The sequence below is a fragment of the Poecilia reticulata genome, chromosome 11 (genome assembly GCF_904066995.2).
Source record: "Poecilia reticulata chromosome 11, P_reticulata-male-v2, whole genome shotgun sequence".
In the NCBI taxonomy this organism is placed as follows: domain Eukaryota; kingdom Metazoa; phylum Chordata; class Actinopteri; order Cyprinodontiformes; family Poeciliidae; genus Poecilia; species Poecilia reticulata.
In genome coordinates this window covers 3,019,399-3,047,092 of record NC_088840.1, presented here as the reverse complement: position 1 = coordinate 3,047,092, position 27,694 = coordinate 3,019,399, and the positions used below count along the sequence as shown (strand labels likewise).

At 42.4% G+C, this 27,694-nt stretch overlaps 1 protein-coding gene across 4 annotated transcripts in view; it reads right to left on the bottom strand.

Moving 5' to 3' along the window:
* Window positions 1–27,694, bottom strand: part of ptprua (protein tyrosine phosphatase receptor type Ua) — a 211,960-nt gene that overhangs the window by 5,680 nt on the left and 178,586 nt on the right. For all 4 annotated transcript variants that reach the window (XM_008421304.3, XM_008421306.3, XM_008421305.3 and 1 more), the window contains 8 exons: window positions 23,224–23,260; window positions 14,949–15,046; window positions 14,480–14,596; window positions 14,193–14,347; window positions 10,856–10,991; window positions 9,436–9,585; window positions 6,963–7,277; window positions 3,557–3,682 (listed from right to left, as the gene is read on the bottom strand). In XM_008421304.3, the coding sequence (XP_008419526.1) occupies window positions 3,557–3,682; window positions 6,963–7,277; window positions 9,436–9,585; window positions 10,856–10,991; window positions 14,193–14,347; window positions 14,480–14,596; window positions 14,949–15,046; window positions 23,224–23,260 (1,134 nt within the window). The remainder of the gene's footprint in view (window positions 1–3,556; window positions 3,683–6,962; window positions 7,278–9,435; window positions 9,586–10,855; window positions 10,992–14,192; window positions 14,348–14,479; window positions 14,597–14,948; window positions 15,047–23,223; window positions 23,261–27,694) is intronic.

Sequence of the window (27,694 nt, the reverse complement as noted above, 5' to 3'; positions counted from 1 at the left end):
ATTGCACGGATCTTGTTCTTGCCATTGAGCTGGCTTCTCAGGACTTGCCTTATTCGTTGGAGGTATTTGGCTGTGGCTCCTTTCCTTGTGACCTCATCGAGGTTGCCATTTGCTTGTGGTATTCCCAGGTACTTGTAGCTGTGCTCTATGTCTGCTATTGTTCCTTCTGGGAGTGAGACCCCTTCTGTGTGGGCGACCTTCCCTCTCTTTGTAACCATCCGACCACACTTCTCTAGTCCGAATGACATCCCAATGTCAGTGCTGTAGATCCTGGTGGTGTGGATCAGTGAGTCGATGTCTCGCTCGCTCTTGGCGTACAGCTTGATGTCATCCATGTAGAGGAGGTGACTGATCGTGGCCCCATTCTTGAGTCGGTATCCGTAGCCAGTCTTGTTGATGATTTGGCTGAGAGGGTTCAGGCCTATGCAGAACAGCAGTGGGGACAGAGCATCTCCTTGGTATATGCCACATTTGATGGACACTTGTGCAAGTGGTTTGCAGTTGGCTTCAAGGGTGGTTTTCCACAGCCCCATCGAGTTTGCAATGAAGGCTCTTAGAGTCCTATTGATGTTGTACATCTCTAAGCATTCAATGATCCAAGTGTGTGGCATTGAGTCATAGGCTTTCTTGTAATCAATCCAAGCGGTACACAGGTTGGTGTGTCGGGTTTTGCAGTCTCGGGCGACTGTGTGGTCTACAAGGAGTTGGTGTTTGGCTCCTCTGCTATTTATGCCTATGCCCTTCTGTGCCTTGCTCATGTATTTATCCATGTGCCCGCTTATCTTAGCCGCTATGATGCCTGACATGAGCTTCCATGTTGTAGAGAGACAGGTTATTGGCCGATAGTTGGATGGGACTGAACCCTTCGAGGGATCCTTCTGTATCAGGATTGTGCGCCCTTCAGTTAACCATTCAGGGTGAGTCCCATTTTGTAGCAGCTGGTTCAGTTGAGCTGCCAGTCGCTCATGGAGGGCAGTGAGTTTCTTAAGCCAGTAGGCATGGATCATGTCAGGTCCTGGTGCTGTCCAGTTTTTCATACCCGAGACTCTGTCTTGGACATCTGCCACAGTGATGGTTACCGGGGCTTGTTCCGGGAGGTTGCTGTGGTCCTCTCGTAGAGAGGTTAGCCACTGTGCATTGCTGTTGTGGGACGCCTCCCTTTCCCATATGCCTTTCCAGTATTGTTCAGTCTCCAGCCTGGGTGGGTCTGCTCTGTTGTTATTACCCTGCCATTGAGAGTACACTTTAGCTGGTTGGGTGGCGAAGAGCCGGTTAATCCTCCTGGCTTCATTCTCTCTCGTGTATCTCTTTAGGCGGCTGGCCAAGGCTTGGAGCCTTTGTTTGGCAGTTTCGAGTGCTTCAGGTATGGGCATCTGGCTGTACTTTTTGGGTGCTGATCTTTTCATTGCACCCCTTTGGAGCTCGGACAGTTGACTCACTTCCCTCCTTGTGATCTTGATCTTAGCCTCTAACCGTCTTTTCCATGGTGGGTATTGGGTCTCATGGTTCCTCTTATAACCAAGCATCTCAAGGATCACTGATGCTGAGTTGTATATCAGCTCATTGGTTTCTGTTATGGTGTTGGTAGGGATCGTTCTCAATGCTGCATTCACATCTTCAATGAGACTTTCTGATGGTACTTCACTCAGCCGTTGTAATTGGCGTCGGGGTCGTCTGGTGTTCATTCGGGCCATGATTCTCTCTGGAATCTCTCTCTCAGGTCAGTTGCTGCCTCGTTCAGCTCAGATGGTTCGTTCATTACTGGGGCTACATACCCAGTCTCTGGGCGGGGAGTTGTAGTTGACTCCCTTCTGACCTGGCATCCTGGCTCCTTCCCGTAGCACTTGTGTCGTACCTCGTCAATCTCAAGTTGTGACAGCAGTTGCCGTTTGCGGATGTTGGAACACTGAGCTACTAGTTGTTTGGCAGTTAGTGTTGACTGGGGATGTCGAGTTAACCATTCCTCCCACAGTCTGTGCATGTAGCCCCTCTGACTAGGATTACTTGAGTAGTAGCATTCCAACAGATCCATGTTTTCACCTCTCGCCCATTTCCGTCTTGTTCCAGTAGCCCATTTTTCATCAGGGTGCTTATTTGTGTCTCTCATGGTATGAGGTAGGCTATATAGCTCCAAGGGTCTTGCCTAAGGACCCACACTGACAGCTCAATGTCACCGTTGTAACTTTTTGCCCCAGCCCCCAGCCTGGCCTCGAACCCGGGTCTCCCGGGTGGAAGACTGGTGACTTACCTATTGAGCTATACAGTATATATATATATATATATATATATATGTCAGGATTCGCCACGCTAAGGGACGGCTGACTGTTGGCATGAGATAAGAGACTAGATGAGAGACACGTGGAAACTGTAAAGAATGCTGAAATGTTCTTGATGTAACACCATGAACAATACTGACATGTCTCCGTGTTCATTTAGTGTTTTGTTTGACATTTCTCCTACTAGTAATCGAGTATGCTCGAAGATTACTGAGGATTAGGAAATATTTCCATCCGGTGTTGCATTTTTCATTTTTCACCAAAAACTTGTACTGATGATGGGGGAGTCTGGCCACAGAACTCCCTAAAGGCTCCATCCATGTGTGAAAATGACGTCTCATGCTCCCTGAACCCTGAATCTTTCTCAATGTGAGCCCTATGAATACAGGTGTTGTCATCTCAGAATATTCCCATGTCATCAGCAGTCCTCCCTGACAGACTGAAGAGTTTTTCTCTTGGATTAGTGGTTTTCTTATAGCAACAAAGCTGTACAGTCCCACAATACCTTGGGTTCCCTTTATATCGAAACACTCTCACCTTACAACCTTGAGCTCTCATGTTGTTTTTCTTCAGTTCGCCAATCATAGTCATTCAGGATTCACAAGGTTTCTGTACTTGCCTTCCGGTTTTTGGACAGTTCTCAACTTAATTTTGGTAGTTTCTGAAATCACGTTTTCTCTGCCTCGGGTCAGTGATCTGAACCTTCTTAAACCCACTAAAATACTTTCAGGATGTTCCAACAGGTCTGTTTAAGAAATGAGAAGCTACTCATTGAAACAGTTGGGGTTAAAAAACTTGATAGCTGAATGATAACCACCTTTTCAGTAATTATCCAATAGGACATTTGCAGGGACTTTTTCTGGTCAGACAGAAAAAGTCCCTACAATTAAACGTAGCTTAATTTTAGGATACTACATTTCCCAACACTCTTTGCAAATGTGGACATGCCCTACATTTTGCTTTTACTGATATCCCAAATTAAATGAAATTGATTAGGTAGCGACAATGCACATTAATTTAACATTTTTGCAAATGTGTCAAAATTAGCCAAAAGGCAGTTTTTTATCTGTTGTCCCTGGACAGAAAGACATTTATCTAGCTAAAAACAAAGATTAGACAAACTAGGCTAAAATGACTTAACTGCACAAATTTTGTCAATACACACAATAAATACAGTCAGTATAAACATTAAATAAGAAACAAAGGAAACCACGACTCAAAGAGTCTAAGAAATGACTAAAAATAAATTGAATAAAGATCTGAGTCCTGATTCAAGTTACCCGTGTGATATTCTGAATCCGGAAGAGTCGGATGATGACGTCATCATCTGCAGTCCTGGACAGGAGCTCCACAGTCATGGGGCCGAACTGCTGGATCCCAGGCTCCGGCCAGTACTGCAGGCAGGGCTAGCAGGACCATGGAGGCGAGGCGGAGAGGGAAGGCAGCAGGTCATTAGCCCACAAAACAAATCATTATGTCAGCGTCAAGTGATGGGGAAGCCACTTACAAGACACCTGAGTATTGACAACAGATACAATTAGCCTAAATGACAATGATTACCTGCAAACAGACGCTGTAAATTAAACGAGCAAAAAAAAAAGAAGCACTCATGATGGGAACAATTCTTCACATCGGCATCAGCCTCCAGGTTTGAATTATTCATGAGTTCCAATCATTACCATTAGTACATTATAAATTAATGAAGTGGGAAACCTTGACTGTACCCAGGAGAGACGAGGAGTCAGTTCAGAATCTGGATCGACTCCAAACGCGACTCCCCCGTCGCCCCCCCTGCTTCAAAAACACTTCCCACCCCACAAAGGAACAACAACAACAACAACCGCCGCCGAACCGCTGACATGTTCTGCATTGACTTTTGGGATGAGCTCAGGACCCCTGGAGTAGGAAGTGATAGCGGTGACGCGGTGACAGAAGGGTATTAGCAGGTGACATTGAGCAGAAAGAGAGATAAATATTTATACATCCAGGCAGGAGACAGACAGCCGTGTTCCCTCCATCCGCCAACCTCCCACCAACTCAGGAGGACAAACTGAGCCAGAGAGCGAATATTTGAGGGGCAAACTGGTAATCCACGGACAGGCGGAGGGAAGGAGACGAGAAGGGAGTGACAGTGGAAGGAGGGCAGGCTGCAGCTGACAGGCATGGTGGAAATGTTGAGCAGCAATGAGACATGACACGCTGACAGGGCGGCGATAGGGAGACGCCTGAACAAACCTTCCCGAGAGCCAACATGGAGGAATGAGAGCAAGTCGATGGTGTGAAGGAAAATTAAACACAGGGGGCCTTAATGCAGAGTGGAGAACAACAAGATGACTGAGCTGTGAGTCACGCAGGGCAGCAGCTCTTTAGGTTAACCTAAACCAGGAGAAGGTTTCCTGGTTCCTTCCACATAGTCTCACCCGTCCGTCCTGACATGCTACAGCTGGTTTCACTTCGTATTCATGGAGTTTAAGGACGATAACCCACACGACTATCTAAGATCTGTGAATACCAGAGAATCTAACTCATTAATAACTGCTCAAACACAACATACACCTTAAGATGCATTAAGACGTACTGTGAAAATCATCGTAGTCTGAACACAGAAGCTGATGGCTACAGTTTCCTTATCAACGTTCTTAGCCTATTGGAGGCAAGAAAAAGAAATGATGCTCCTGGATTGGCTGATTTACAAACATGAGCCAATAGAGTGAAAAGTAGCATTGTGCATAGGAATCTCAGTTTCCCAATCTGCATTTCTTTTTCAAATATATTAGATATAATAAAGAAAATCTATAAATAACCAGATTTAACACAAAAATTATAATATAATTAAATAATGAAAAATGTAATTAAACAATTTGACATTTCAAAAATGAATTCACTTAATGGAACTCGCCATTTTCCAAAAACTCGTTTTTTGATAAAACGTTTTGGTGTTAGCATGAGGAGCTTTTTTGGCTGTTTAGAAATTGGTTTATTTAGCAGAACTACAACAAAAACACGTTTTATGCATCACATGATCAACAACAGGAAGTTGCCACTGACGCAAATCACAAAGAAGAAGACAACAGGAAGTAGTTGGAGGACATTGGTGCAACATGATTTTAAGGACTTATTGTATGAACAAACTTATTCACATGGTTTTAATTTCATTTCTTATTTAATGAAAGTAAAGTGTAATGTAAAAGGCTGAGTTTTACTAATGCCTCAATTTAAGTTCGCTTTTGCATTTTTAAACGTTAATGTGAAATCTTTCATTTCTCATCTGTTTTTGCACTTTAAGAAAAGTTTGTCATATTTCAAACTGGAGATTAAAAGTGATGTCTGAAACATATTGCAGTTTAAGCGATAAATAAAAAAGGACTTGGAGAAGGCGTTCGACCGTGTCCCTCGGGGGGCCCTGTGGGGGGTACTCCGGGAGTATGGGGTACCGGGCCCTTTGATACGGGCTGTCAGGTCCCTGTATGACCGGTGTCAGAGTCTGGTCCGCATTGCCGGCAGTAAGTCGGGCTCGTTTCCGGTGAGAGTTGGACTCCGCCAAGGCTGCCCTTTGTCACCGATTCTGTTCATTACTTTTATGGACAGAATTTCTAGGCGCAGCCGAGGTGTTGAGGGGATCTGTTTTGGTGGCCTTAGGATCGCATCTCTGCTTTTTGCGGATGATGTGGTCCTGTTGGCTTCATCGGAACGTGGTCTGCAGCTCTCACTGGAGCGGTTCGCAGCCGAGTGTGAAGCGGCCGGGATGAGGCTCAGTGCCTCCAAATCCGAGGCCATGGTCTTGAGCCGGAAAAGGGTAGAGTGCCTTCTCCGGGTCAGGGGGGTCGTCCTGCCTCAAGTGGAGGAGTTTAAGTATCTGGGGATCTTGTTCACGAATGAGGGAAGAAGGGAGCGGGAGATCGACAGGCGGATTGGGGCAGCGTCTACTGTGAAGCGGGCGTTGTACCGGTCCGTCATGATGAAGAGAGAGCTGAGCCAAAAAGCGAAGCTCTCGATTTACCGGTCGATCTACGTTCCCACCCTCATCTATGGTCATGAGCTTTGGGTCATGACCGAAAGAACGAGATCACGGGTACAAGCGGCCGAAATGGGTTTCCTCCGCAGGGTGGCTGGGCTCTCCCTTAGAGATAGGGTGAGAAGCTCGGTCATCCGGGAGGGACTCAGAGTAGAGCCGCTGCTCCTCCACATCGAGAGGAGCCAGTTGAGGTGGCTCGGGCATCTGGTCAGGATGCCTCCTGGACGCCTCCCTGGTGAGGTGTTCCGGGCACGTCCCACCGGGAGGAGGCCTCGGGGAAGACCCAGGACACGCTGGAGGACTATGTCTCTTGGCTGGCCTGGGAACGCCTTGGGGTTCCCCTGGAGGAGCTGGAAGAAGTGGCTGGGGAGAGGGAAGTCTGGGCCTCCCTTCTGAAGCTGCTGCCCGACCCCAGATAAGCGGAAGAAAATGGATGGATGGATGGATGGATGGATAAAAAAGGAACCAAGTTGTTTTTTACTAGCATTGTTTCTTTCATTATTTCTTTTACTAGCTTAAGCAGCCTCTGCAGAACCGGGACAACTTTTTATCCGATTACTCGACTAATAATCAGAATAATTGATGGATTACTCAATTACTAAAATAATCGCTACTTTAAATAGATACACACACAGGTGAAACACTGAGTTAAGGTCAGTGGTTGATCTTACCCAGGCAGAGTTGGACTGGTTGAGCTGGTTCAGCATCACCACCGAGGTGCAGCTGTAGTCGTATATGAGCCTCCAGAAGTCGGTGGTGGTGCCGGGCAGCGGGTGAGGCGTCACCACGAAGGCAGCGGGTCGGAGGAAGCTGTCGGCCAGCGCTGCATTGATGTAGTTGCTGCTCTCGCCCTCGGTGGTGACGAGGAAGGCCAGGGAGCGGTCCGGCGGCAGAACGTCCATACTGCGGTTCTTCTCCCGGTTCCTGGGCATCAGGGAGACGCTGCACTCCTCCACGTCCAGGTGAGGAGTCACCGAGTTCAGCGTCTGGAGACAAACGAAGGGGGAGAAGAAGAGGAGGAGAGGTCATTAAAAAGGACACGTTTGTTTTCGGTGAACGACTTTACGTTTTACATGAAATGATAAAGTCCCAGATTCAGGTTAAAAAGACCAGATGAGTCAAACTTAAATCATTCAGTCAGGAAAACATTCGTAGTCACTGATGAGCAACAGAGCAAATGTGTTAGAAATAGAATGAAGAACAACTCATGATAAATGTGATAAATAACTTTGATGTTAATGTGGTATTAAAGTAATGTGTATCATCCATGCTGCTGTCTGGAAAACTTTAAAGTGTTTCAGTTTAGAAGGAAATTGCTTAGATGTATTAAAACATAAGTGTTTTTCTACCACTTTAAAAAAAAGCTAGTATGTCGGACAATAATAAATAATGATAATTATTATTTCAATTCCATTCTTCTGATTTGGACGAGGTGTAAGTGTTGGTTCTAGCTCAGGCAGTTTCAAAGCAGCAAAAAAGAAACTAAGAAAAAAAAATCCCTGGAATATCTCTGTTTAGGTTGAATATTTTATACTTTTCTTTCTTAAAAAAAAAACAACATAAAAAGTGAGGCTTTAAACCGATGTCCTTCATGTTTGGATCAGTCATGGAGTGTCAACAGAATAATAGAGGTCACTGTAGAGGTCACTAACACAAAGCTTATAAAGTTAGTGAATAGAAAAGAGGTTTAATTGTCATTTCATATGTTTGTAGCTCTGGTTGTTTTACTACAGAGATTTTTGGGTAATAAATGAAGCCATATAAAAAAGTGGTTTTTATTGACAATGTATACATACATTTCTTTCAGCATTTAAAGATGCTCTACAAAAGTTTGGTGGTGTGTATCTACCAACAGGTCAGTTGTTTAATTTGCTCTTCAGTTTTTTTCTGCCCATTTTCAAAAGAAAAATGAAACAGAAACATGTTGGAAGACTTCAGAAAAACACATACAGTATGATTCGATTCATACTTCGGCTGTTCTGTGTTTAAAGATGCATCAATATGGATGGTTGATGATTAGCTGCTTATGGTGCAGTAAGAGAGAAGAGATAAACTATATGAGATTTTTTCTTTTCCACCAAATTCTTTTCATTCAAAACTTGTTTATATCAGCATGTGAAACGTGTGTTCATTTTAAAGTGAGACGAGTGAATTCAATAAATGAATTAAGTGAAAAAAAATTAAAAATCGATAAGCAGTTATTTAAGGACATGCGTCAAAAATGAGGGTGTGCAATAAATCTATTCTTAGAACCAATACAAGAACCTCCTTTTTGAGACTTAATGAAGGCTTTGTGTTAACTGGCAGAGACATGAAGTGCAAATTCTGCAGTTCAGAAACCTCACTGCAGCTCAGACATTTCTTGCCAAGAATAACATTTTTAATTATCCTGCTTTCCAAACGGCATTAAAAGCAGCATATCAACACGTTCAGTGTGTAAAATGCAAACCTGTAATACTTTAATCAGGAAATCTTGTTAAAGGGGCAGTATTATGCCATTTTATAGTCCAATCAACTACATTAGTTTCTATTGTTATAAAAATGCTGTATATATCAAATATGACTTTAAAAAATTTACTTTGTAATTTAATGCCTTGAAATTGGGCTGCTATCTCTTTAAAAACTCCTGCTCTTTCTGAAACTCCGCCTTCAGGAAGTCATCATAACATGGCTCCTCTATTAACCCTTTAACAAAGTTTTTACCAGCGTTTCACTGACCAGTAGCTCCTATAATGAGCTCAGCAGATACGCAGTTCTGCCAGGTGTTGCTAATTGCTGCTGGCTAGTCTGAAGGAGCTGAGTGGAGGAGAACCGCTCTGTGAGAGGAGGAGCTGCATCTCACAGGCAGAGCTATGTCCACCCACAGCAACAGAATGGTTGCCGTGGAGATTTTAAAAAATTCTCAAACACGCATGAAAGATTCAAAGCGCCACTCCAGGTTTGTTTTGTTTTGGATGAGAAAATAATATAACATGACGTAAAGGTCGATTTTACATAATACTGCCTCTTTAATGTTATTTTGCTTAGAAAATGTTGCCATGATAAAGGATTATATAAGAGTTACAAAATACCAAGTGAAATCTGGTAAAACGGCCAGAAAACAGAAAACAAATCCATTTGGTTTGAACAGGGAATGTCTGTCACCTGAAACTCCTCTCTGAGCTGCGAGGTGTTGCTCTGAGAATCCACTTTCAGCATTTCCTTGTAGGCAAGAGCAAACTCAGACACGGGGATGCCAGTTTCTCCACAAAGGCAGGCCTCCAGGATGGCATCGTGGATGAAGACGTACTGCTCCTGACAGACAGACAGACAGACAGCATTCAGAGGTTCAGCCCCTCCCTGCTCGCCGCAGCGAGGCCCACTCACCGTGAACAATGGCCAATTTAATTACCGCCGCCGAATGTTGACGAATAGTTGTCAACTGTCAGAAAAGTCCTCACATTCCCCGTGCCTACGCTTTACTTCCAAGTACAGGACTGTCAATAAAAAAGACCCGGAAAACAAAAACGTGCAGGACTCGTATCAGAAAAGCCACATGCTGCCAACAGGCGCCGTTTCAATAACATCAAGAGCCGGGCAATTAACCAGGAGGCTGGGACAAACAAAGGCAGGGAAACATTCACAGCACCGGACCGGCGTTCAGCGCATTTATCTGCTTTCATGTGTCTGGACAAACATGGACGGAGCTGCAGCTGAAATACATGTTTAATGGAAAATATGTTTTAATGTTTTGGGTTTTATCATGCTGTTTTCCAGGCCTGTTAAAGCTGCAGAGTGCAACTTTTATAAACAATGTTTTAAAATATTTGTTAAAACTGTCACCATGTACGATATGAGACAAATAATCTGTGAAGAGATCGATTACTATATGAAGAAATACACCAAAAACAACCAATCAGAGCCAGGAGGAGGAGCTTAGTGCTGTCAATTAATCCAAAGTATCCACTCCACAATGTGCTAATAGTGGAGAAACAAACATAGGCAAAAGAATATAACTTGGAGCAAACATTGTAAAAATATCAAGATTTTATCTCAATTTATAAAATATTTGATGCCTCTGCTCCATTTCTATCAAGCTACTTTTTCCTGTCTTGCTTTCCACAGCTGGAATAAAGTGAGAGTAACATCAGGGACCTTTCACTTCACATTTCATGAAAAAAAAATTGTAGAAACTGGCTCTAGCAAAGCCAAGCATGTCAAGATCGATTATATGCAAATATGTATTGATTTTAATGTTTGTTTTATCCATTTTCTATTCTGTTGTGTTATTATGTGGTTTTTATCCCTGTATTTATTATTGTGTTTTAACACCAACCTACCAATGGGTCTATGGACAAAAATTAGCCACATATAGACATGAGATTGTAGCCATTTAAAAAAATAAAATAAACTTGAGCTCATCCATACACAGCTGAACACTGTTTCCAAAGCTTTTCTTGAGGATAAAGATCATTGAAGTGGAAGCGTGAGAAATTCCCCAGCGTGTTTCTGCAGTTGCTTCATATTTTCAGGGTCAAACCTGTCAGCAGGGCCCGTCCTACAGCGTCCCCGCCGTCCCACTCACTTCAGTCTGGATCATGTTGATCCGACGGGAGCACAGCGTCTTCACGCAGTTGTAGATGTCCACCACTCCTTCACATTCGGCCATATCCAGCATGACGTCCAGCACGATGTAGCAGCCAGTCCGGCCGGCGCCCATGCTGTTAGAGGAGAGGAGAGGAGAGGAGAGGAGAGGAGAGGAGAGGAGAGGAGAGGAGAGGAGAGGAGAGGAGAGGAGAGGAGAGGAGAGGAGAGGAGAGGAGAGGAGAGGAGAGGAGAGGAGAGGAGAGGAGAGGAGAGGAGAGGAGAGGAGAGGAGAGGAGAGGAGAGGAGAGGAGAGGAGAGGAGAGGAGAGGAGAGGAGAGGGACATGACATCATACAAAACAAAATATTTATGAAAAAAATCTTGTCTTAGTTTATTTAAAATTACCAAATTATTTTGTTTTTGCTAAATGCCAGAAAACTTGCTGTGTATATTTTTTTAGAGAGTTTTTAGTCACTTTCCTCCAGTTCAAAAGTTTACATACATTTGGGTCAGTACCACAAATAATTGTCTTTTAAACTGTATGACAAACGTGTGTCAAACCTTTTGTGTTTCCTTCCTCAAACTTTGTATAGATTAACAGAGACGTGTTAACAGCAGGCCAACCAGTGTGGAATGTATGAAAACTTTTTAATTCAAGAAAAGTTACAAAAAATCTCCAAAAAAAAATGGAAAGAAAATATTCAAAGTTTTCTGGCATTTAGCAAATAAAAATCTATTTTGATCGTTCTAACCAAGTTAAAACTAGAAGTCTGATCAGATTTAACTTCATACAGAGAGAAAAAATGTGTGTCTTTTTAGTCGCTGTCTGTAAATATCTGGTTCCAGCTATAGATATTTTCATTTCATGTTTTCTGCAAGCTAATTTTTCCCTTTTTACTCCAGGTGATGTGTAACATGAGCAGATGGATGATGAATTTTGAGTCATAAACACGGAGAAACGTGGTTTAGTTTCAGTTGGACCAGGGAAACACCAGGCTGCTGCTCGGCTTCCCTTCAGCCGAGCTGAAGGAAGCGAACCGGCCACCTGCCAGCCTCCAGCAGCTCTCAGCTGACGTGATGAAGATCACGTCTCCACGTAAAGCCACTTTCTGATAATGATGATGATGATGAGTGGCTGCTGCCTCTGACCGTTTCCAGGTTCTCCTGCGTCAGATCATCCACCCGATGCTGAACTCTTCATCACACCCACTGTTTGCTATGCAGGCTGTCAGATCCATGTCTGTCTGTCATGCTGCATCATTAGTGCTACATGGACGTAATTCCACTGACAGGCAGCAGGTCATGGCGCTGTGTTTGTGTAAGACGTGGAGAAAACGGGCCTGTTGTTCTGCAGAGGAGTACAACTGCAGAACCACTAAGTCCTACTCTTTTTTTTGTTTGTTTGTTTTTGTTGCAGACTTAATGAACTGTCGGCTTCTGTGTGAGAAAATGATTTGCATGAACGTTGAGTATATTACTCATGCAGATGGCTTATTACGAGATGGCTCCCCTGAACAACTCACAATTGGCAGGAAGAGTTTATAGCAGCTTAGCTTTCACTTTTTCAGTTTTTTTTTTTTATTATTATTCGCAGGCTCGCCTTTACATGACATCACGTTGCAACCAGCAGCTTAAATGTATTATTTAGAGGATCTCTGTCATAGACCAAGACCAAAGAAGGTATAATAGACAAATGGAAAGTCAGAAAAAAATCTAAAAAAAATATAGGGAGAGTTTAAATTCCAGGCAATTCAATTCAAATATACTTTAATTATCCCAAAGGGATATTAAAGATTGTAACTTCAAATAGTCGTTATGGATGGAGATGCTGTGGGCAGGAAGGATCTGCAGTAGCAGTCAGTCTCGCAACAAATCCAAAAAGGCCTCTGACTGACTACTGTTACTGTGTGACAGACTCATCAATGGTAAAACATGCTAACAGCTCAAAATCAGAGGTGTGGATTCAAGTCATTACTATTGTAAGTCACTACTATTATTATTCATTAACAGTAAGTGTCATTACTGTTACTATTAATAAACCAAAGACTGTTATGACTTTGGTCTTGACTTGAAAAAATGTTCAGTTATGACTTGACTTGGACTTAAACGTGTTTAAGTTTAATTGAAAAAACTGAATATAAAATGATTTAAAAAGTGCACACCGTTAATTTATTTCTCTCATCCTATATTAACAAACGCAGACAGTCTGTGTTCTTCCACACTCTAAGACATAAGATTTTTATTTGTCATTATATTTCTAGAACATACTGAAATCGCAGTGGTATCAGTGATAAACAGATAAATAAAAAAGTCTTAATCAGTCCTCAGGGTGCAGCATGAGGGTGTGTGTGTGTCTGCAGGGGGCAGAGAGGATGGAAGGCTGACTGACTGATTTCACAGTTCTTGAGAACAAAAAGCTGTTCTTTAGCTCTGTGTGTGTGTGTGGGTGTGTGTGCGCGTGTGCGTGTGTGTGTGGGTGTGTGTGTGTGTGTGGGTGTGTGTGTGTGTGGGCGTGAGTGTGTGTGTGCATGTGTATGTGTGTGAGTTTGAATGCATATGTGAGCACCAAGCAGACGGGAGACCGCTCTAAAAGCAGGAAGTGGACTATAGCGCAGGGCATTCTGGGTAAATACAATCAAAACAACTGTGTGAGTCTAGTAGTAGCAGGAGAAATTAGAAATAGTTTGTTATATTTTGTTTTGCAAAAGACAAAAGAGAAATCCTTCAATTCTCCACTCCACTCCATGTTTCTTTATATTTTGGGAAGAAGGAAGTCACGCTCAGTGTCTTCTTCAGAGGTTTTTATGTTGTTTCCTTCAGCGGTTGTTGGTGCAGCACCATCACAGGTATGAAGGGGAACAGGTGATAGTGTTTTCCCTGAAAAGCTACGCAAACATCACACCATCTAATTTATGGTGTTTTCCGTGGATCGTAGCTCTAAGTTATTTGTTGATAATTTGCCTTTTCACTGATTGTTCTGTGTCAAGAAAATGCAACTTGGGGAACTGAAGTACTCCGGTGCAATGCTACTCAACACACTTTGGCTTTTGCGAGCCAGCCAATCCAGGAGCATCATTCATTTCCCTTGCCGCTGATTGGCTGAAACTCCAAGAGTGGAGACAAGAAAGACTGTAGATGCTAGCTTCTGCTGTAGTACTAACACAGGTTCCACTGTTCATATAAAAGCATATTAAGGTGTGTTTGGTGTAACCGAGGGTCCACTGTGAAACCCCCATCAATGACACAAGCAGGTGGAAACCGCATCATTCATTGACTGAAGTTATTTCGACTATATTTGTTGGATGAGCTGGAACTGAACGGTGAATGTGGATGTACCTGCAGTGGACGACCACAGGTCCAGCGTCGGGGGGTGTGGAGGCCTTGACCCTGCGCAGGAAGGCCAGCAGGCCCGTGGCGTGGTACGGCACGCCGTGCTCAGGCCAGGAGGTCAGGTGGAACTGGCACACCTCGTGCTTAGCAGGGTAGCCTCTCTGGAAACCAGTCATGTAATACAGCAGGTAAAGAAATGACCACTAGTGGTCTCACATAGAAACCAGTTAGTCTGGCATTATGTTAGCATGGCGTCATGATGAGTTTCTGTTAAAAATAATGACATGACTCACCCGCTCCATGGCGAAGGTGCGGACTGTGTACTCTGCCAGGGTTTCCGTCTTCAGTAGCGTTATCTTAATGTCGCCATACAGCTCAGTGTCTTCAGGCCAGTACTTAAAACACTTCATCTGGACAATTCAAAATTATTTCAATACATTTGGCAAATAATGGCAGAATCATGTAGACTAGTTACAGTATCTAATGACAGAGTATATACAGATTTGACAAGGTCACATTTAAGACTTTTGAATGTCACTTTGGCAGAAAATAAATAAATAATACAGGCAATGTTTGGAGGATCCTGCTGTATTACACTGTATGTGGCGCTCCACAACATTAACTCCCACAATGCCAAGACCAAATTTAAGAACTTTCAATGAATTTAAAAAGTTTTAAGGTCCTAATTTTAGATACATGAAACTAAGATATTTTTAGGCTGTGCAGACACCCTGATCAAGGTCAGAGGTCAAGGAAACGTACCCGGCCCACTTCCACCAGCTTGGTGAGCATGACAATACTGAAGCAATTCTCCTGCCAAACCATCCGCCAGAAATCATAGATCATCTCCTGCTTGGGGCCTGCAGAGGTGAGTCGGTGGGGAGACAGTGGAAATGCAGGTGTTGGAGGCGGAGCGGGAGAGAAAAACACGACAAAGAGAGGAAGTGATGGAGCAGGATGAGGGAGGTGGAGAGATGAGACATAAGTCAGAGGAAATAGCAGCAATAACCATCAGCGCAGAGGCAGAGAGTGTAATCCACGCCAGCCAGCGGAGCAACAATGTATCATTCATGAACTATCGGCGGCTCTCTGCCCGTCTTCTGCTGTGGGGAGGAATGCCACTTTAATGCAGCCACAAATCCACAGGCGGCGTACAAACAGCCTCGCGTGTCGGCGTCTCCGGCTGCCGGCCGCTCGCCACAAATCACACCCACCCAGGGAAGACCACACTTCCATTGATTTCATTACGCCACGGCTTCTGTAATATCTCAGGCTACTCCGTCATGTTGACTGTTCTGCCAAACATAACACACACACACACACACGCACGCATACACACACACACACACACATAGTCCACATTGAATTCATTCATCTCTACAAACGGGTTGTGTTTTCCAGAGACTTGTCCTCTCTCAGGACCGCCAGAACAAAACTCCAGCGTTGTGTTCTGGAAGCCCCGCTGTGGGAGTCGCTTTGTTCAGGCTGAATTTCTGCTGGTGTTGTGATCGACAACTATTGTGTATCTGGTCAGAAACTTGAAGTAGGCAGTGAGACACACTGCAGTGGCAGGAGAATAAGACGACTTCAGATCTGCACTGGAGTTCCTCTCTATGTATGAAACAGACTTGTCAGATGGAACCGCCTTCTTCTTCTTCTAGTCAAGTCAAAGAAAACAAGAAGCTTCTCTTTTCCCAAACTGCATGTACAAACCTCAACAATGCCTAGCAACAGTATTAACACCCTCATGTGGTAATGCCATAAATATTACTGGACCTTGTCATGAATTTATGTGACAGAGCAATGAACAGTAGTGTACAGCTCTGAAGTGGCAGGAAAATAATATGTATAAGTAAATATAAACCAGGGATGGAGTAAAGATCGACTCTTCTTAGAACTTCAACAAATATTTCAGGACATTGCTTTTTATACACTACAAAATAAATAAAGAAAAACTCTTAACAACACAACCAAAACTACTTCTTAGTGATAAACTGGTCATATTAAGCTAATATTTAAGTTATTAAATGAAACTACACATTGATACACATTCTCTAATCTGAATTAATCAGCTTACACCACAGACTAGCTGTATGATAAATTTACAACTAGTCAACCAAGGGATTGATGAGCATAAATAGTTCTGCATGGCCCTGTATGAGGACAACAGGAAAACAAGAGGGGGTAACATGACATTCCCATATTTTAAAAAAATATTCTTGTATACTCATAAAAGCAATTAATCAGCGTATCAGACATAAAAAAAAACAAATTAATAAATTATTAAGCATTTCAGTATTATTATTATTAGTCCATGTGGACGTGCAAACTGCTTCACATGGGGAATTCCCAAAACCATCAGAACCAAAAGAATCAGTGGGATTTACAAAAATCACAAAGCTAACCGAGAAGATCCAGAAAAACACATTACTGAGCCAAGTGGAAATATTTTCTCTGATGTTTTATGTTCATAATCTGTTAAAGGTAAGACTGAATTTATGTTTCTAGCTTGATGAAATGAGGTTTATCGTCAGTGAGTTTTAGAACGGAGAAGCTGATGTTGTTGGACAGAGCAGAGTTCACACCTTAAATTAAAGACCTGCTTGTGTGGCTAAGACAGTGTTGCACGATGATGTGTGTTGTTCTGGTTATGCAGGTTAATGTCTACATTTTTTCCTTACTGTTATTATTTAGCTGCCTGGTGTTGAAACCGGGTGTTTGGCATTGCTGTTACTAAATCTGCTTTAGTTTTCTGTTAACTGTCAACCTGAAGTCACTTCTTTTAGTTTTTTTTATGATGCTGATATTCTCCTACAAACAGAATACCTTAATTTAATTGGAGTTTATTAATCAGATGGGACTTGAAGGAATATATTTTTTACTCAAACTCAGAAAATCCCTTGGTTGGTTCTCATCTAATGAGCATAAATAGTTCTGCATGGCCCTGTATGAGGACAACAGGAAAACAAGAGTTCATTCATTGGGTTCATTCCCAAAGCAAAGAACATTAATCTGTCTGTATGAGCCAATCAGAGCTCAGTCTGCATTGGTTGAAAGCGAGCAGGGACTGGCCAACTGTGTGTGTTTTCACATGGGAAACTAACTCAAAGTGATCTGGTTGCTATTTCTCCAGCCACCGTTCTTCATAGTTAGCCAACAATGCAGCAGATTCCATGTGTATTAGCGGTATGGTTTGTTAATTTTTCAACAGCGGCAGAAAAGCACAAACGCACTTGCCAGAGGGACGACGAAGCGAACTGGAAGACGAATGGCGAAGTGCAGCCCTGGCATGCAGCTGGGTGAATCAGTATGCAGGGCACAGGCCGGCTTCTCTCCTCCCTCAGAGACTGAGCCGCTCTCATTCACACCTCCTCTGCCTCATCTCTGGACATAATAGTGGGTCGGCCCAGAGCACCTGCTGCCCAAAGCTGGCCGAGGGCTCATCCATGATGCAACAAATCAAGCTGAACCCGCTGCCAAAGCCGACCACCTGGAGCTCACCGTACGCGTATGCAAAAAATTCAGAATCATATCGGGGATGAAGAGAGAGAGCGAGGGGCCGGCGACAGCTTTATGACTCTGTGCAGGCAGTGTGTACTTTTGTGGTACATGGGAGAAAATGAGAGGGAAGAAAGTATGAAGACGTTTGGGGAACACGGTGGCGTGAAAAGGGTTGAGCCCGGGCTTCCAGATTTCTTGTTTTCTACTTTTTATGTCGTGTGAACTAAAAATGAAACCGGGTGAGAAACATAACCCGGGCAAATACAAACAACATTTCACAAGCTGTGAGTTTATTTATGAAGGAAAAAAAAAATCTAAACTTAGACTTTATTGTCCTTGCACAAAGGAAATGCTGTTGCTTGGCTACTGGAGTACACAGACAAAATACTGAAATGCTATAAGTGTGATTATAAGTACACACATACACATATATACATACATACATGTGTTCCTAATCAAGACATTAATATGGAACCTGTGTAACGACATAAAGTTGACTAATGGAACTTTTTATTATTGCCCACTGTTAAGAAAATATATTTAAAATAAACTAGTTGTAAAAACGTAACCATATGTTCAATAACTAGGTAAAATCAATGGTGTTTTAAATAAGGAAATTCACTTCAAATTATATCCATGGTCCAATTAGCGTAATCTTATCTAGGATATTTCTATTGAAAACATTATACACTCAGTTGAATTAAAATAACTTAGCTTGTAGTTCTCTATAATTTAGAACACAGCTAGTTTCTCTGTGTGTCTGTTTAACCTTTTGACCATTTTGACAAGATTTAACAGCTGGTGTAAAACAATCCGGTCCTGTGAAACAGGGTAGAGCTTCCTCTTGGGACAGGGTCATAAAAAACATCTGTCTTCATTCAAAAGAAAATAACACTGCTTTGTTAACTAGAACCTAGCTAAGGACAGTCCCCTAATTTGAATACAGCAGAAGGGAAAACACGCCCTCCCTTTTAAAAGTGTGGGACCTGGAACTTCAAACTTCAGATCGCTCCGAGGAGGTCCTTGTGACGCAATCTCCGGGGAAGCAGCGGCAAAATGTTTCCTCGTAATATTTTGTCATGGTGTGTGGATGTCTGTCGTGTGAGGTCAATATTGCTGGTTTGTGATTTTATTGAGTTCTGTCAGTTTCATTAGTTGTTTGTCTAATAAATGTTATTATGTTTTGGACTTGGAGAAACGTGTTGTCCCCTCTTTATGGTTCGGCTGATACAACGACGACTTCAATGAATCCGGGCAGAAGAGAAAATAAACGAGTCAAAAGGTTTTTAATTATTCCTCTTCTGATCATTTTTAGCACTACTCAGTGCATCTTGACTCTCTGTGTGGTTCTGTGGGTTTTAAACTAGCAACGCTAATTATCAAATATTCAACATTTATCACCTATTCACATTTGTCTCGTTAGTCCACAGAATATTTGGTAATTATTCTCTAACAAATGTGAAATCTTTCACAAGGTGTGGATGCTGTTGCACATGGTGTGTAAGCAGCAGAGTATTTATGGCTGTTTTCCAGTTGGCTCTTTTTGACTGGAGACCAAAGTTGCAACATTTACTCCATTTTCAGCTGCTGCGGTTCTCTGTCACATTGAACTGTCAAATGAACTGAACCCTTTTAGCAATCTGTTCCCCTCCTCACCTGTGGGGGCGCTGCACAAAGAACCACCAAAGCAAACGACAGAGAAACCTCAGAGGTTTGTGGAGTTCAATCTTTTGATCCAAATCAGAGTTTGATGACACGTTCACACCTCTCCAAATGAATCAGATTTCATAGACAGGCGAACTTGAGCTGGATTAAACGGGGCTGAGGTGAATACACTTTAAGAAAAAATAACATTGTACTGACAGTCAGTCATAAACACTTTTTTGGCAAAATAAATTTTCAGTTTTTAAAAATGGAGACTGTTTTCCCTCTGATAAATAAAATTAATGCTTGAAAACTGCAGAGTATATTCACTCAGGTTGTCTGTGTATTGAAGTAAAGTTGGTTTGAACATCTCAAACATTGAAGTGGGGGCACACACTGCCTCACATCTCTTTTTAACTGGCAGTACTAGAGGACTCCTCTTAAAAATGTGCAGGTAACCAGCTGCATGCTTAGCAAAGCCTCCAGCCTCCCAGTGATCTGTCTTTGCATTTTGCATGAAACATTTCTCATATTGCCAAGTGTTGCAAAGCCACTCTGACATCAAATGAGTTCACCAGCAGCCATTTTCTTGCTTTGTTTAGGTAAATCCTGTCAACGCGGCCTCAGCTTAGGACCCGGCGTTATTAAAGTTCTCGGATCACAACCAGTCTAATAAACCTGCGGGCATGTCTGCATGGAGAGGGAGAGCAGTGCAGGCAGGGCTGAGTTAAATGATGAAAAACTCCCAGAGAATCAAGACATGTGAAAGGCATGGGAATGCATGCCCTGTGTGAGAGAGAGCAGAAAGAAAGAAAAAAAAAACCTCCTGTAACCTTATCTCTGCTGGACAGACACTTTTAATAATATCCCTGAGCAAAACGCATCTCCTTTCTCTGTTCGCCCTCTGACAGAAATCAGTTCTGTTTCTCTGTTCTGGTTTTACAACTTGTCAGGATTAGAAAAGTCTTGGCTAAGCTCCCCCTTAATAACACTCTTGTGTTTCGCTGCGTGTTGCAGCGCTACAGAAACACCGGAGACTCGGAGGCCAAAGACGTACGGCTTTGTTCAGAGACGCTTTTTACATTACGACACAGATCTGATCACTGGTTCCTGACAGACACCAGAATGCTGGCGCCGTTCCTAAATCCTTCAGGATAAAATGATCCGGGTGGATGACTGTTTAAATTTTTAGAAATTGGGAGTGGAGTTAATATTTAAAGATACCTTTTATTGTGGAGTGTGAACTGACTGCATCTCTTTAACAACGTTAAAGTTTGAGGAGGGAACGGTGGCTGTGAAGGACCAAACTTTGGCCACATTTTCTAGAAAAGATTCCATCTAGATTCTACAGACTACCATCTCGTTTGGGTCTAGCTGTTTCTCGTTCTAGTTATTGGCAAGTTTTTTTTAAATTATTATTAGAAATATGTCTAAAAGCACAAAAATGGATCAGGAGCTTCACTTCATTTCACTTAAGTAGAGATTTTTCAGTGGCAGAAAAAAACAGGTGCAATTTGTTGCCTGTCTATAATTCTTTATCCATGTTGTTTAAAGTACAGTGCATTAGAGGTTACTACTGTACCCAATAAATAAATACACACACATCTGGATCATGTGAGTAGGATGTTCTACGTGTTTTAAACAGTCTTGCCTGAGACACTTCCAGGTTAGGCTGGTTTACACAAACTGTTTCAGCTTTTTTGCTGTTAAACGTAGTAAAAATAAACGAATAACCCTTTTATCAGGATTTCAGCTACATTATAACTTCTATTTGTTAAGGAACATGTTAGCAGAAATGACATCACTAACTGCATTTCCACTGAATTTAAAATCACACAAATTGGAATTAAATTTGTAAATTTGTTTAAATTTGTTTTTCCGTTAAAAATAATGTTTGCGCTAGGTGGAGGTGGTGTTTCAGTTATCAAAATCAGAGTATTTCACAAAACTGCAATGGAAACACTTTTTTCATATGGTCAACAGCCAGATGTTACTACTGGCAGAAGTGACAAAACAAAAGGAAGTGGTAGGAGGAGGATGGTTAGTTTTATTTATGATTTATCACATAAACAAATTTATTAAAGTGATTTTAACTGTATTTCTTACAGAATTGAAACACTGCTATTGCTAAATAATGTTTTTTCAACATTTGCTGAATATTCCCAGGTCCCTCTTGAAAATGAGATCAGGATCTCAACGGGGTTTACCTGGTTAAATAAAGGAAATAAAAATAAACACATCTACAAGGTTCTATGTGCATTTGCAATGGACACTTTAGGGACTGTTTTATACCTAATGAGATCAATTTTGATACTTCATGCAAATGAATGGTATATGTGCTGCTGAGTACATGAGTCTGTTGGTTGGAGCTGCTTCAAGCTTTACACATGATAAAAGCATAGAATCTTCATGAGCGCAGACAGAGAGTATTCTCAGTGAAACATGAGAAGAAGAAACTTCAGTCTTCAACATTTTGTTTAACATATGACATCTCAGAGTTATAAGGCTTACAAATTAAATAAATCAAAAACCTTTTAAGAGATCAAGCTGTGTTTCCCACACTGTGAAATCCACAGAGAGATGACTGAGCACCATTTACTAAAAGCTGAGCACATGCCAAGGAAAATGGCAGATGGACAATTTGTAATCTGCGTTTGAAGACGCCGACCATTTTTCTGCAAGAAATGCAGCCTTCACGTGTTTTCTAGGATAGTGAAATCCATTTGGTGATTTTAGTGACAGGGAGGTTTAAAAAGTCTCCTCCCGGTTTCAGACGGTCAGTTTCAGAGCTACTGGATTCTGGTTGCTACATCAGCAGCCTGTCCATTTTTGTAAATAACCATGAAGACGGAGCTTCATGGTTGGGATTTATTATGACGGCAGATATGCATTTCTAACATCAGTTTTTTTCTACTCTGTGACTGCAAGGTGTGTTGCTGCTGATATGAGGTCTGTATGATCGACGCAAGCTTCTGCTGCGTTTTAAACATTTTACTAGATCCAGGAACAAAAGAGGCAGCAGAATGAAACTGATGAAGCTGTTCGCAACAAGCACCTGGTGTACAGTCACATTAAAACTATGAGGTACAACACACACCCCACACACACCACAGCATCGTCAGCATGCTGTGGAGGTCTACATGAGAGCTGTTTGCACTGGGAGTTGATTGGTAACTTCATTCCTCCTCTCATGGTGTCCATCTAACTTGTTCTCTACATGATTTTCTCTACATTGATTCCCCTAAAAGGATCATCAGACATTGCACCTCCGAAGGTTCTACTGGGTTTGTCCTGCAGAATCCTTCTGCTGTCTAGTAATCGCGTTGGTTTCCTCTGTGAGAAAGCTAACAGGTTCTGCATCTCGTTCCTCTGCGCCATGAGAGCAAAGATCCGGAACGAGGCGCATCGTTTTGCCGAGGTTACTTTTAGGAAGTGACAGAACTGAGACCAAAGTGAAAGACGGGAAGAAATCAGAGGGAAGATTACAGAGCAGAAAAAAAAAATCCCACGCACCCCGAGTAAACACGATCAGAGCTAGAAGAGAATAAAGAGCACGTCTTGCTGTCTTTCCTGTCTCGGCGCGGCTCGGGGGAATTGGACCGGTGCGCCGTATCAGTCTGACATCAGAAAGTCTTCTGCGCCGCACATGCAGATGGAAGGGAGGAGAGAGGTGAGAGCGGAGCTTCACAGACGGCGGCAGCTGACGCCCGTACAGTCTCTGACAGATTCTTGGGGGAGTTCTTCTCGTAGTCGTGGGAAATTGACTGTTTACAGTTGAAACCCGGATGTTTTGTGTGATGCAACAAAAGACAGCGTGTTGCTCATGACTTAATTATTCCACAAACTCATTTTCTCAAATCAGAAAACAACAGTTCTTGAGCCAAGTACTCACCTTGAGTGGCAATGAAGTGGTTTGATCGCTGGTAACCCTGTGTGGGGGGAAAAAGGTAATAATTACTACAGACAGAGATTATAATGAAGCTTTCATTCATTCACTGGTTGATAATCTCGTGGCAGAACTTGATTTTGCTGATCTGTTCAATTTCATGTTCTGCCTCTCACCAGCAGGTCGTCTGTTGGAACTAATCTACTCTATCAACTGCACAAGGACGTCTGACCCACCAGAATTACTCTGGACGACCTTTAAAGCTGCGGCTCTGGATGAGCGATCACACTTGAATTGTAATGCACAGAGAAATGTCATTAATTCAAGTAGACACCTGATCAAAATCTCAAGACTGGGGGACAAAAAAAAGTAGAAAGATTTTCAATGTCAAGCTGGTGGTTTGAAACCAGATGTTAAATAGAGCTTAAAAATGCCAAATGAAGAAACAGGAGCAACAGGAGTACATGAATACAGATGATAACTTATTTAAAACTATAGTTTAATGTATACATTAAGGTTTAATTTTTATCAGATGATGTAAAGTTTAAGTCTGTAAGCCAAACTACTCCCTAAAAATAGAAGTAAAAGTGTTAAAAAACGACTTTATGGTGAGTAGTTTCTGTAGAATTTGCCTATGATGTACAGCAGTGAGGTTTTTGTTAGCACCGTTGCCTAGCAGGGTTTGAATCCCAGCCTGGAGTCTTTCTGCATGTTCTGCTTGTTCATGTGTGGATTCTCTGCAGGGACAATTTCACAGTTTACCTGTAGATATAAGTGTGAGTTTGCAGGGTTGTGTGTCTCTATGCTGCCCTGTGTTGGATTGCTGGCCTTTCCAGTGTGTAACTCGTCTCTTGCCCCTAGTGGCCAGTGGAGATAGTCACCATCTGTCTCACAAACCTGGTCGGAAAAGCAGGTGTAGACAATGGAAGGATGGATGCCTCCATACGGGAGGTGGAGACAATGGAGGTCCCTACATTCTCTCAATGTTGGGAAATCTAGAGAATGTCTGGAACTGAGGTTTATGTAGATGAGGACCCTCAGCCAAAAAAAATATATAAGACAAGGGTGCCATCTGATGCTGCAGTTTGGCACAGGTTGTTTTGTTTGGACTTTTTTATAGCAATGTGATTGGAAACCGGGTGGCTCAGTTGGCGGAGCGTGTGCAGAGGGGGTAGACCTTGATGTGGTTGTCCTGAGTTTGATTGTTCTTTGTAATTTCCTGCATGTCTTCCCCGTCTCTCTCCTCCATATTTCATGTCTATTCACTGATCAATAGAGACCACTAAAGCCTTACCCTAACACTAACCCTTTACCTGGATTTTCTCTGGTAGAATTTCTACCAAACCAATCAGTGAGCAGAAGAAGTTGTGAATTTCTGCAATGTTTTAAAATGATATTCTGCCTGTAGTTTTAACAATGGCAGCAGAGGAAGTGAACAAAGCCGTTCAGTCAGTGTTGGTCACACTTCCAAACATTGACTTAGCATTAAGTCTTCTCGTTTGGATCAGGACTTCTCTCTTCAGAGGAGGGTGGTTGTTTACAGTGTAGGCCATTTGTGGTAAGCTTCATAGCGTGGAACTTGCATATTACGTACATCATGTACAAATGTTAGAGATTAGGTAACATTTAAAACTTTTTCAGAGGCCATGCCTCCAGGAAGTAATCGTTTCTCGCCAGCCAGTGGCCCAGACCCTCTGGACAAAGTGAACTGTAGAATAAACTTCTATTGAGATAATGGACAGTCCTGAGTTTAAACGCAGCTTTCAGTAATTTGACTGCTGTGTCTGTTTTGTTTCTCCGTTCCATTTCTTCTTTGTGCACTTTGAAAGTCAAACTCAGAGCCTGGTTGTAAACCACCAGCATAAAATGCAAATACTTGTAATTCCATCTCTGCTCTTCAGATTTCAACAAACAGTGCATCGTTCTCCGCCTCGGGACATAACGTATGCAGAGGGTGAGATGCATCTCTAAAGTGTGCCAAGTCTCGCCGGAGCCGCTGATTAGAGCGCCGCTGACAAGTGAGGGATCTTCAGCCTGGGGACTAACTCCACCTGAATGGCACTGACTGATTGGGCCGTCTCCTCCCTGCTCCACTTCACATTGCTGAAATTATGATACAGTATGCAAGGAAAACAGCAGGTGAGGTCCGTGTGGCGAATGCAGAGCCGGATCCCTCATGTCCAGATAGCGGCACCGTCTCTTTATTAATAATTAAAGGCATCTGCAGAAACCCGTGTGCACATCTCCACCACACCGCATTGAAAATGACATTCCATCAGCGCCATGCCGGGGAAAGAGGAGCGGATTGATCGGCGTCTTTGTGAAGGAGTGCAGCCATCTCTATTCCCACAGGGCATCTCTCGCCTCGGAGTTTCTCAGAGGTGATCGGTTTCCTGCCTGTCACCGTGGCAACCATATTTTCCAACAGTATGCAAATTGATGAAGCAACAATGAAGAATTTACAACAGATTGATTAGGATAAAAGGTAAAGCATGGCGTATGGGACGCAAATAAAATGAAAGAGAAACTAAATAAAAATAAAAATCTTTCTTTGCTTGCTGATCTGGTGATCTGGCTGCAGCTCGATAGGCTCTCATTACCACTGAACGACTCGGGTACCTGGAGAAATTTGAGTCGTTTTCACTGAGAGCACAGGAGAACTTCAGGCGGAGTTTCTTATTCTGAGCAGAAATAAACGGGAGAACACCTGCGGGGTCCAACGCAGCGCTCCGAGTTTAAACAGATCAGCGACAGCAGACATGAAAGACCTGAAGGACACACTACAAGGAAATCTCCCCCAAAATACACACACCTATTATATCCAAGTTTATTGATACTTGTTTTCAGTTTCCAACACGTCTAAATTATTTATTGTTATTAAACTAAAAGGGCCTCCTGGGGAGATGTTTGTGTGGATGGAGAGAATTTACACCTCATCAAGAATTCTGTTAGAAAATTCAGCAAAAAAATTCTGTTGTAGTTTAAATGTGTACACAGCTGTGAATATTATATAGCATCTGTTCCCCGTCACAAAGACGGAATATGACACATGACTTTACATTTCCTTAGAGATTTCATGGCGCAAATAACAAGAAATGTCTTTCATCAAGTAAAACTAGCTTTTAATAGTTTGTGGCAGAGATTGTACTAAACCTTTATGTGATCCGTCGATTGGGCAAACGGCGTCAAACAAAATCCTGCCATCTATTCTTACACATCTGATTTTGAAATTACATTTAATTGTATCTCATTTTCATTCTGTTTGCTTAAAATTCCAGAAGCTGAGCAGATAATCCACATCGTGAATTATTAGCTGAGTATAATTAACTTTTTTTCTGCAGTGACAGAGTTTTGAAATCAGGAAACATTTCAAGCAAGAGTTGGCAAGACTCTCTGATCGTAACCTGAGGGTCATCAGTGGTTCAGCTGCCCAGAGCTCACCGTCAGCTCTCAGTGTCCAGATCAGAGATGAAACTCTGATGGATGTTTTTCTCTTATTGACTGAGTTAGTGACCTCCACTATGCTGTGTGTATGTTAAGTTGAAACTGTCTGAACCAATTCTTCAGGTGTGTGTAATCTGTCAAACTAACCGTTTATAAACGCCTTCAAAGATGGAAGTCTGTGAACCGACTCCCTCTAAAAACTCTAATAATTGTCTAAGTTAGTAGTTCAAACACCAAATATACCTGAGTATGCATTAATGCACAGAGTGGAAACAGTCTTGGCATTAACACAGAAGCTAACGTCCACAGTCTTCCTCATCTTCCCTACTGAGGAAGACCAGTTAGACTCTTTAAAAATCATACAGGAGATGTCTGATTCCTTGTGAGATATGTTTCTTCACTCAAACATATCATGTTTTAGTCATATTATTGATACAACTAGCTTTTGTGACATTGCCATCCTAATTTACAAATGCCAAAAAATGTAACTGCAGTCTGGTGTTACTCGGATCCTTCAGTGGCAAAAACAGAAGGTAGAAACAGGAACAGTAGCTGTGTTTCCATCAACCATAAAAGTGCACAAATTGAAATTTTGAAAATAAATGTGTTTAACTAAAACATGTAAAATTCAAAAATCTCATGTTTTCAATCAAATAGTTTTTGCGCTTGGTGTTTTTTTGTTCAGTCGTCTTGAAATTTATTTTTGCAAAACTGTAATGGAAGCACTTTTTTCATCACACGAGTCACATGATCAACAGCCGGATGTTACTACTGACAGAAACCACGAAGAAGCCAACAGGAAGTGGTAGGAGGAAGATGTTTTTTTGGGAAAATGTGCAGCTGGCTCCTTCAGAGCTCTCACAGCATCACAGTTCAGAAAAAGTTGTATTGGTGCTGTGGTGGCGCAGGGGCAAAGCACAACCCATGTATTGAGGCCTTATTCCTCATGCCGGTGGTCGCAGGTTTGATTCCCAGCCTGGTGATATTTGCCGCGTGTCTTCCCCCTCTCTCATAACCCTCTTTCCTGTCAAAC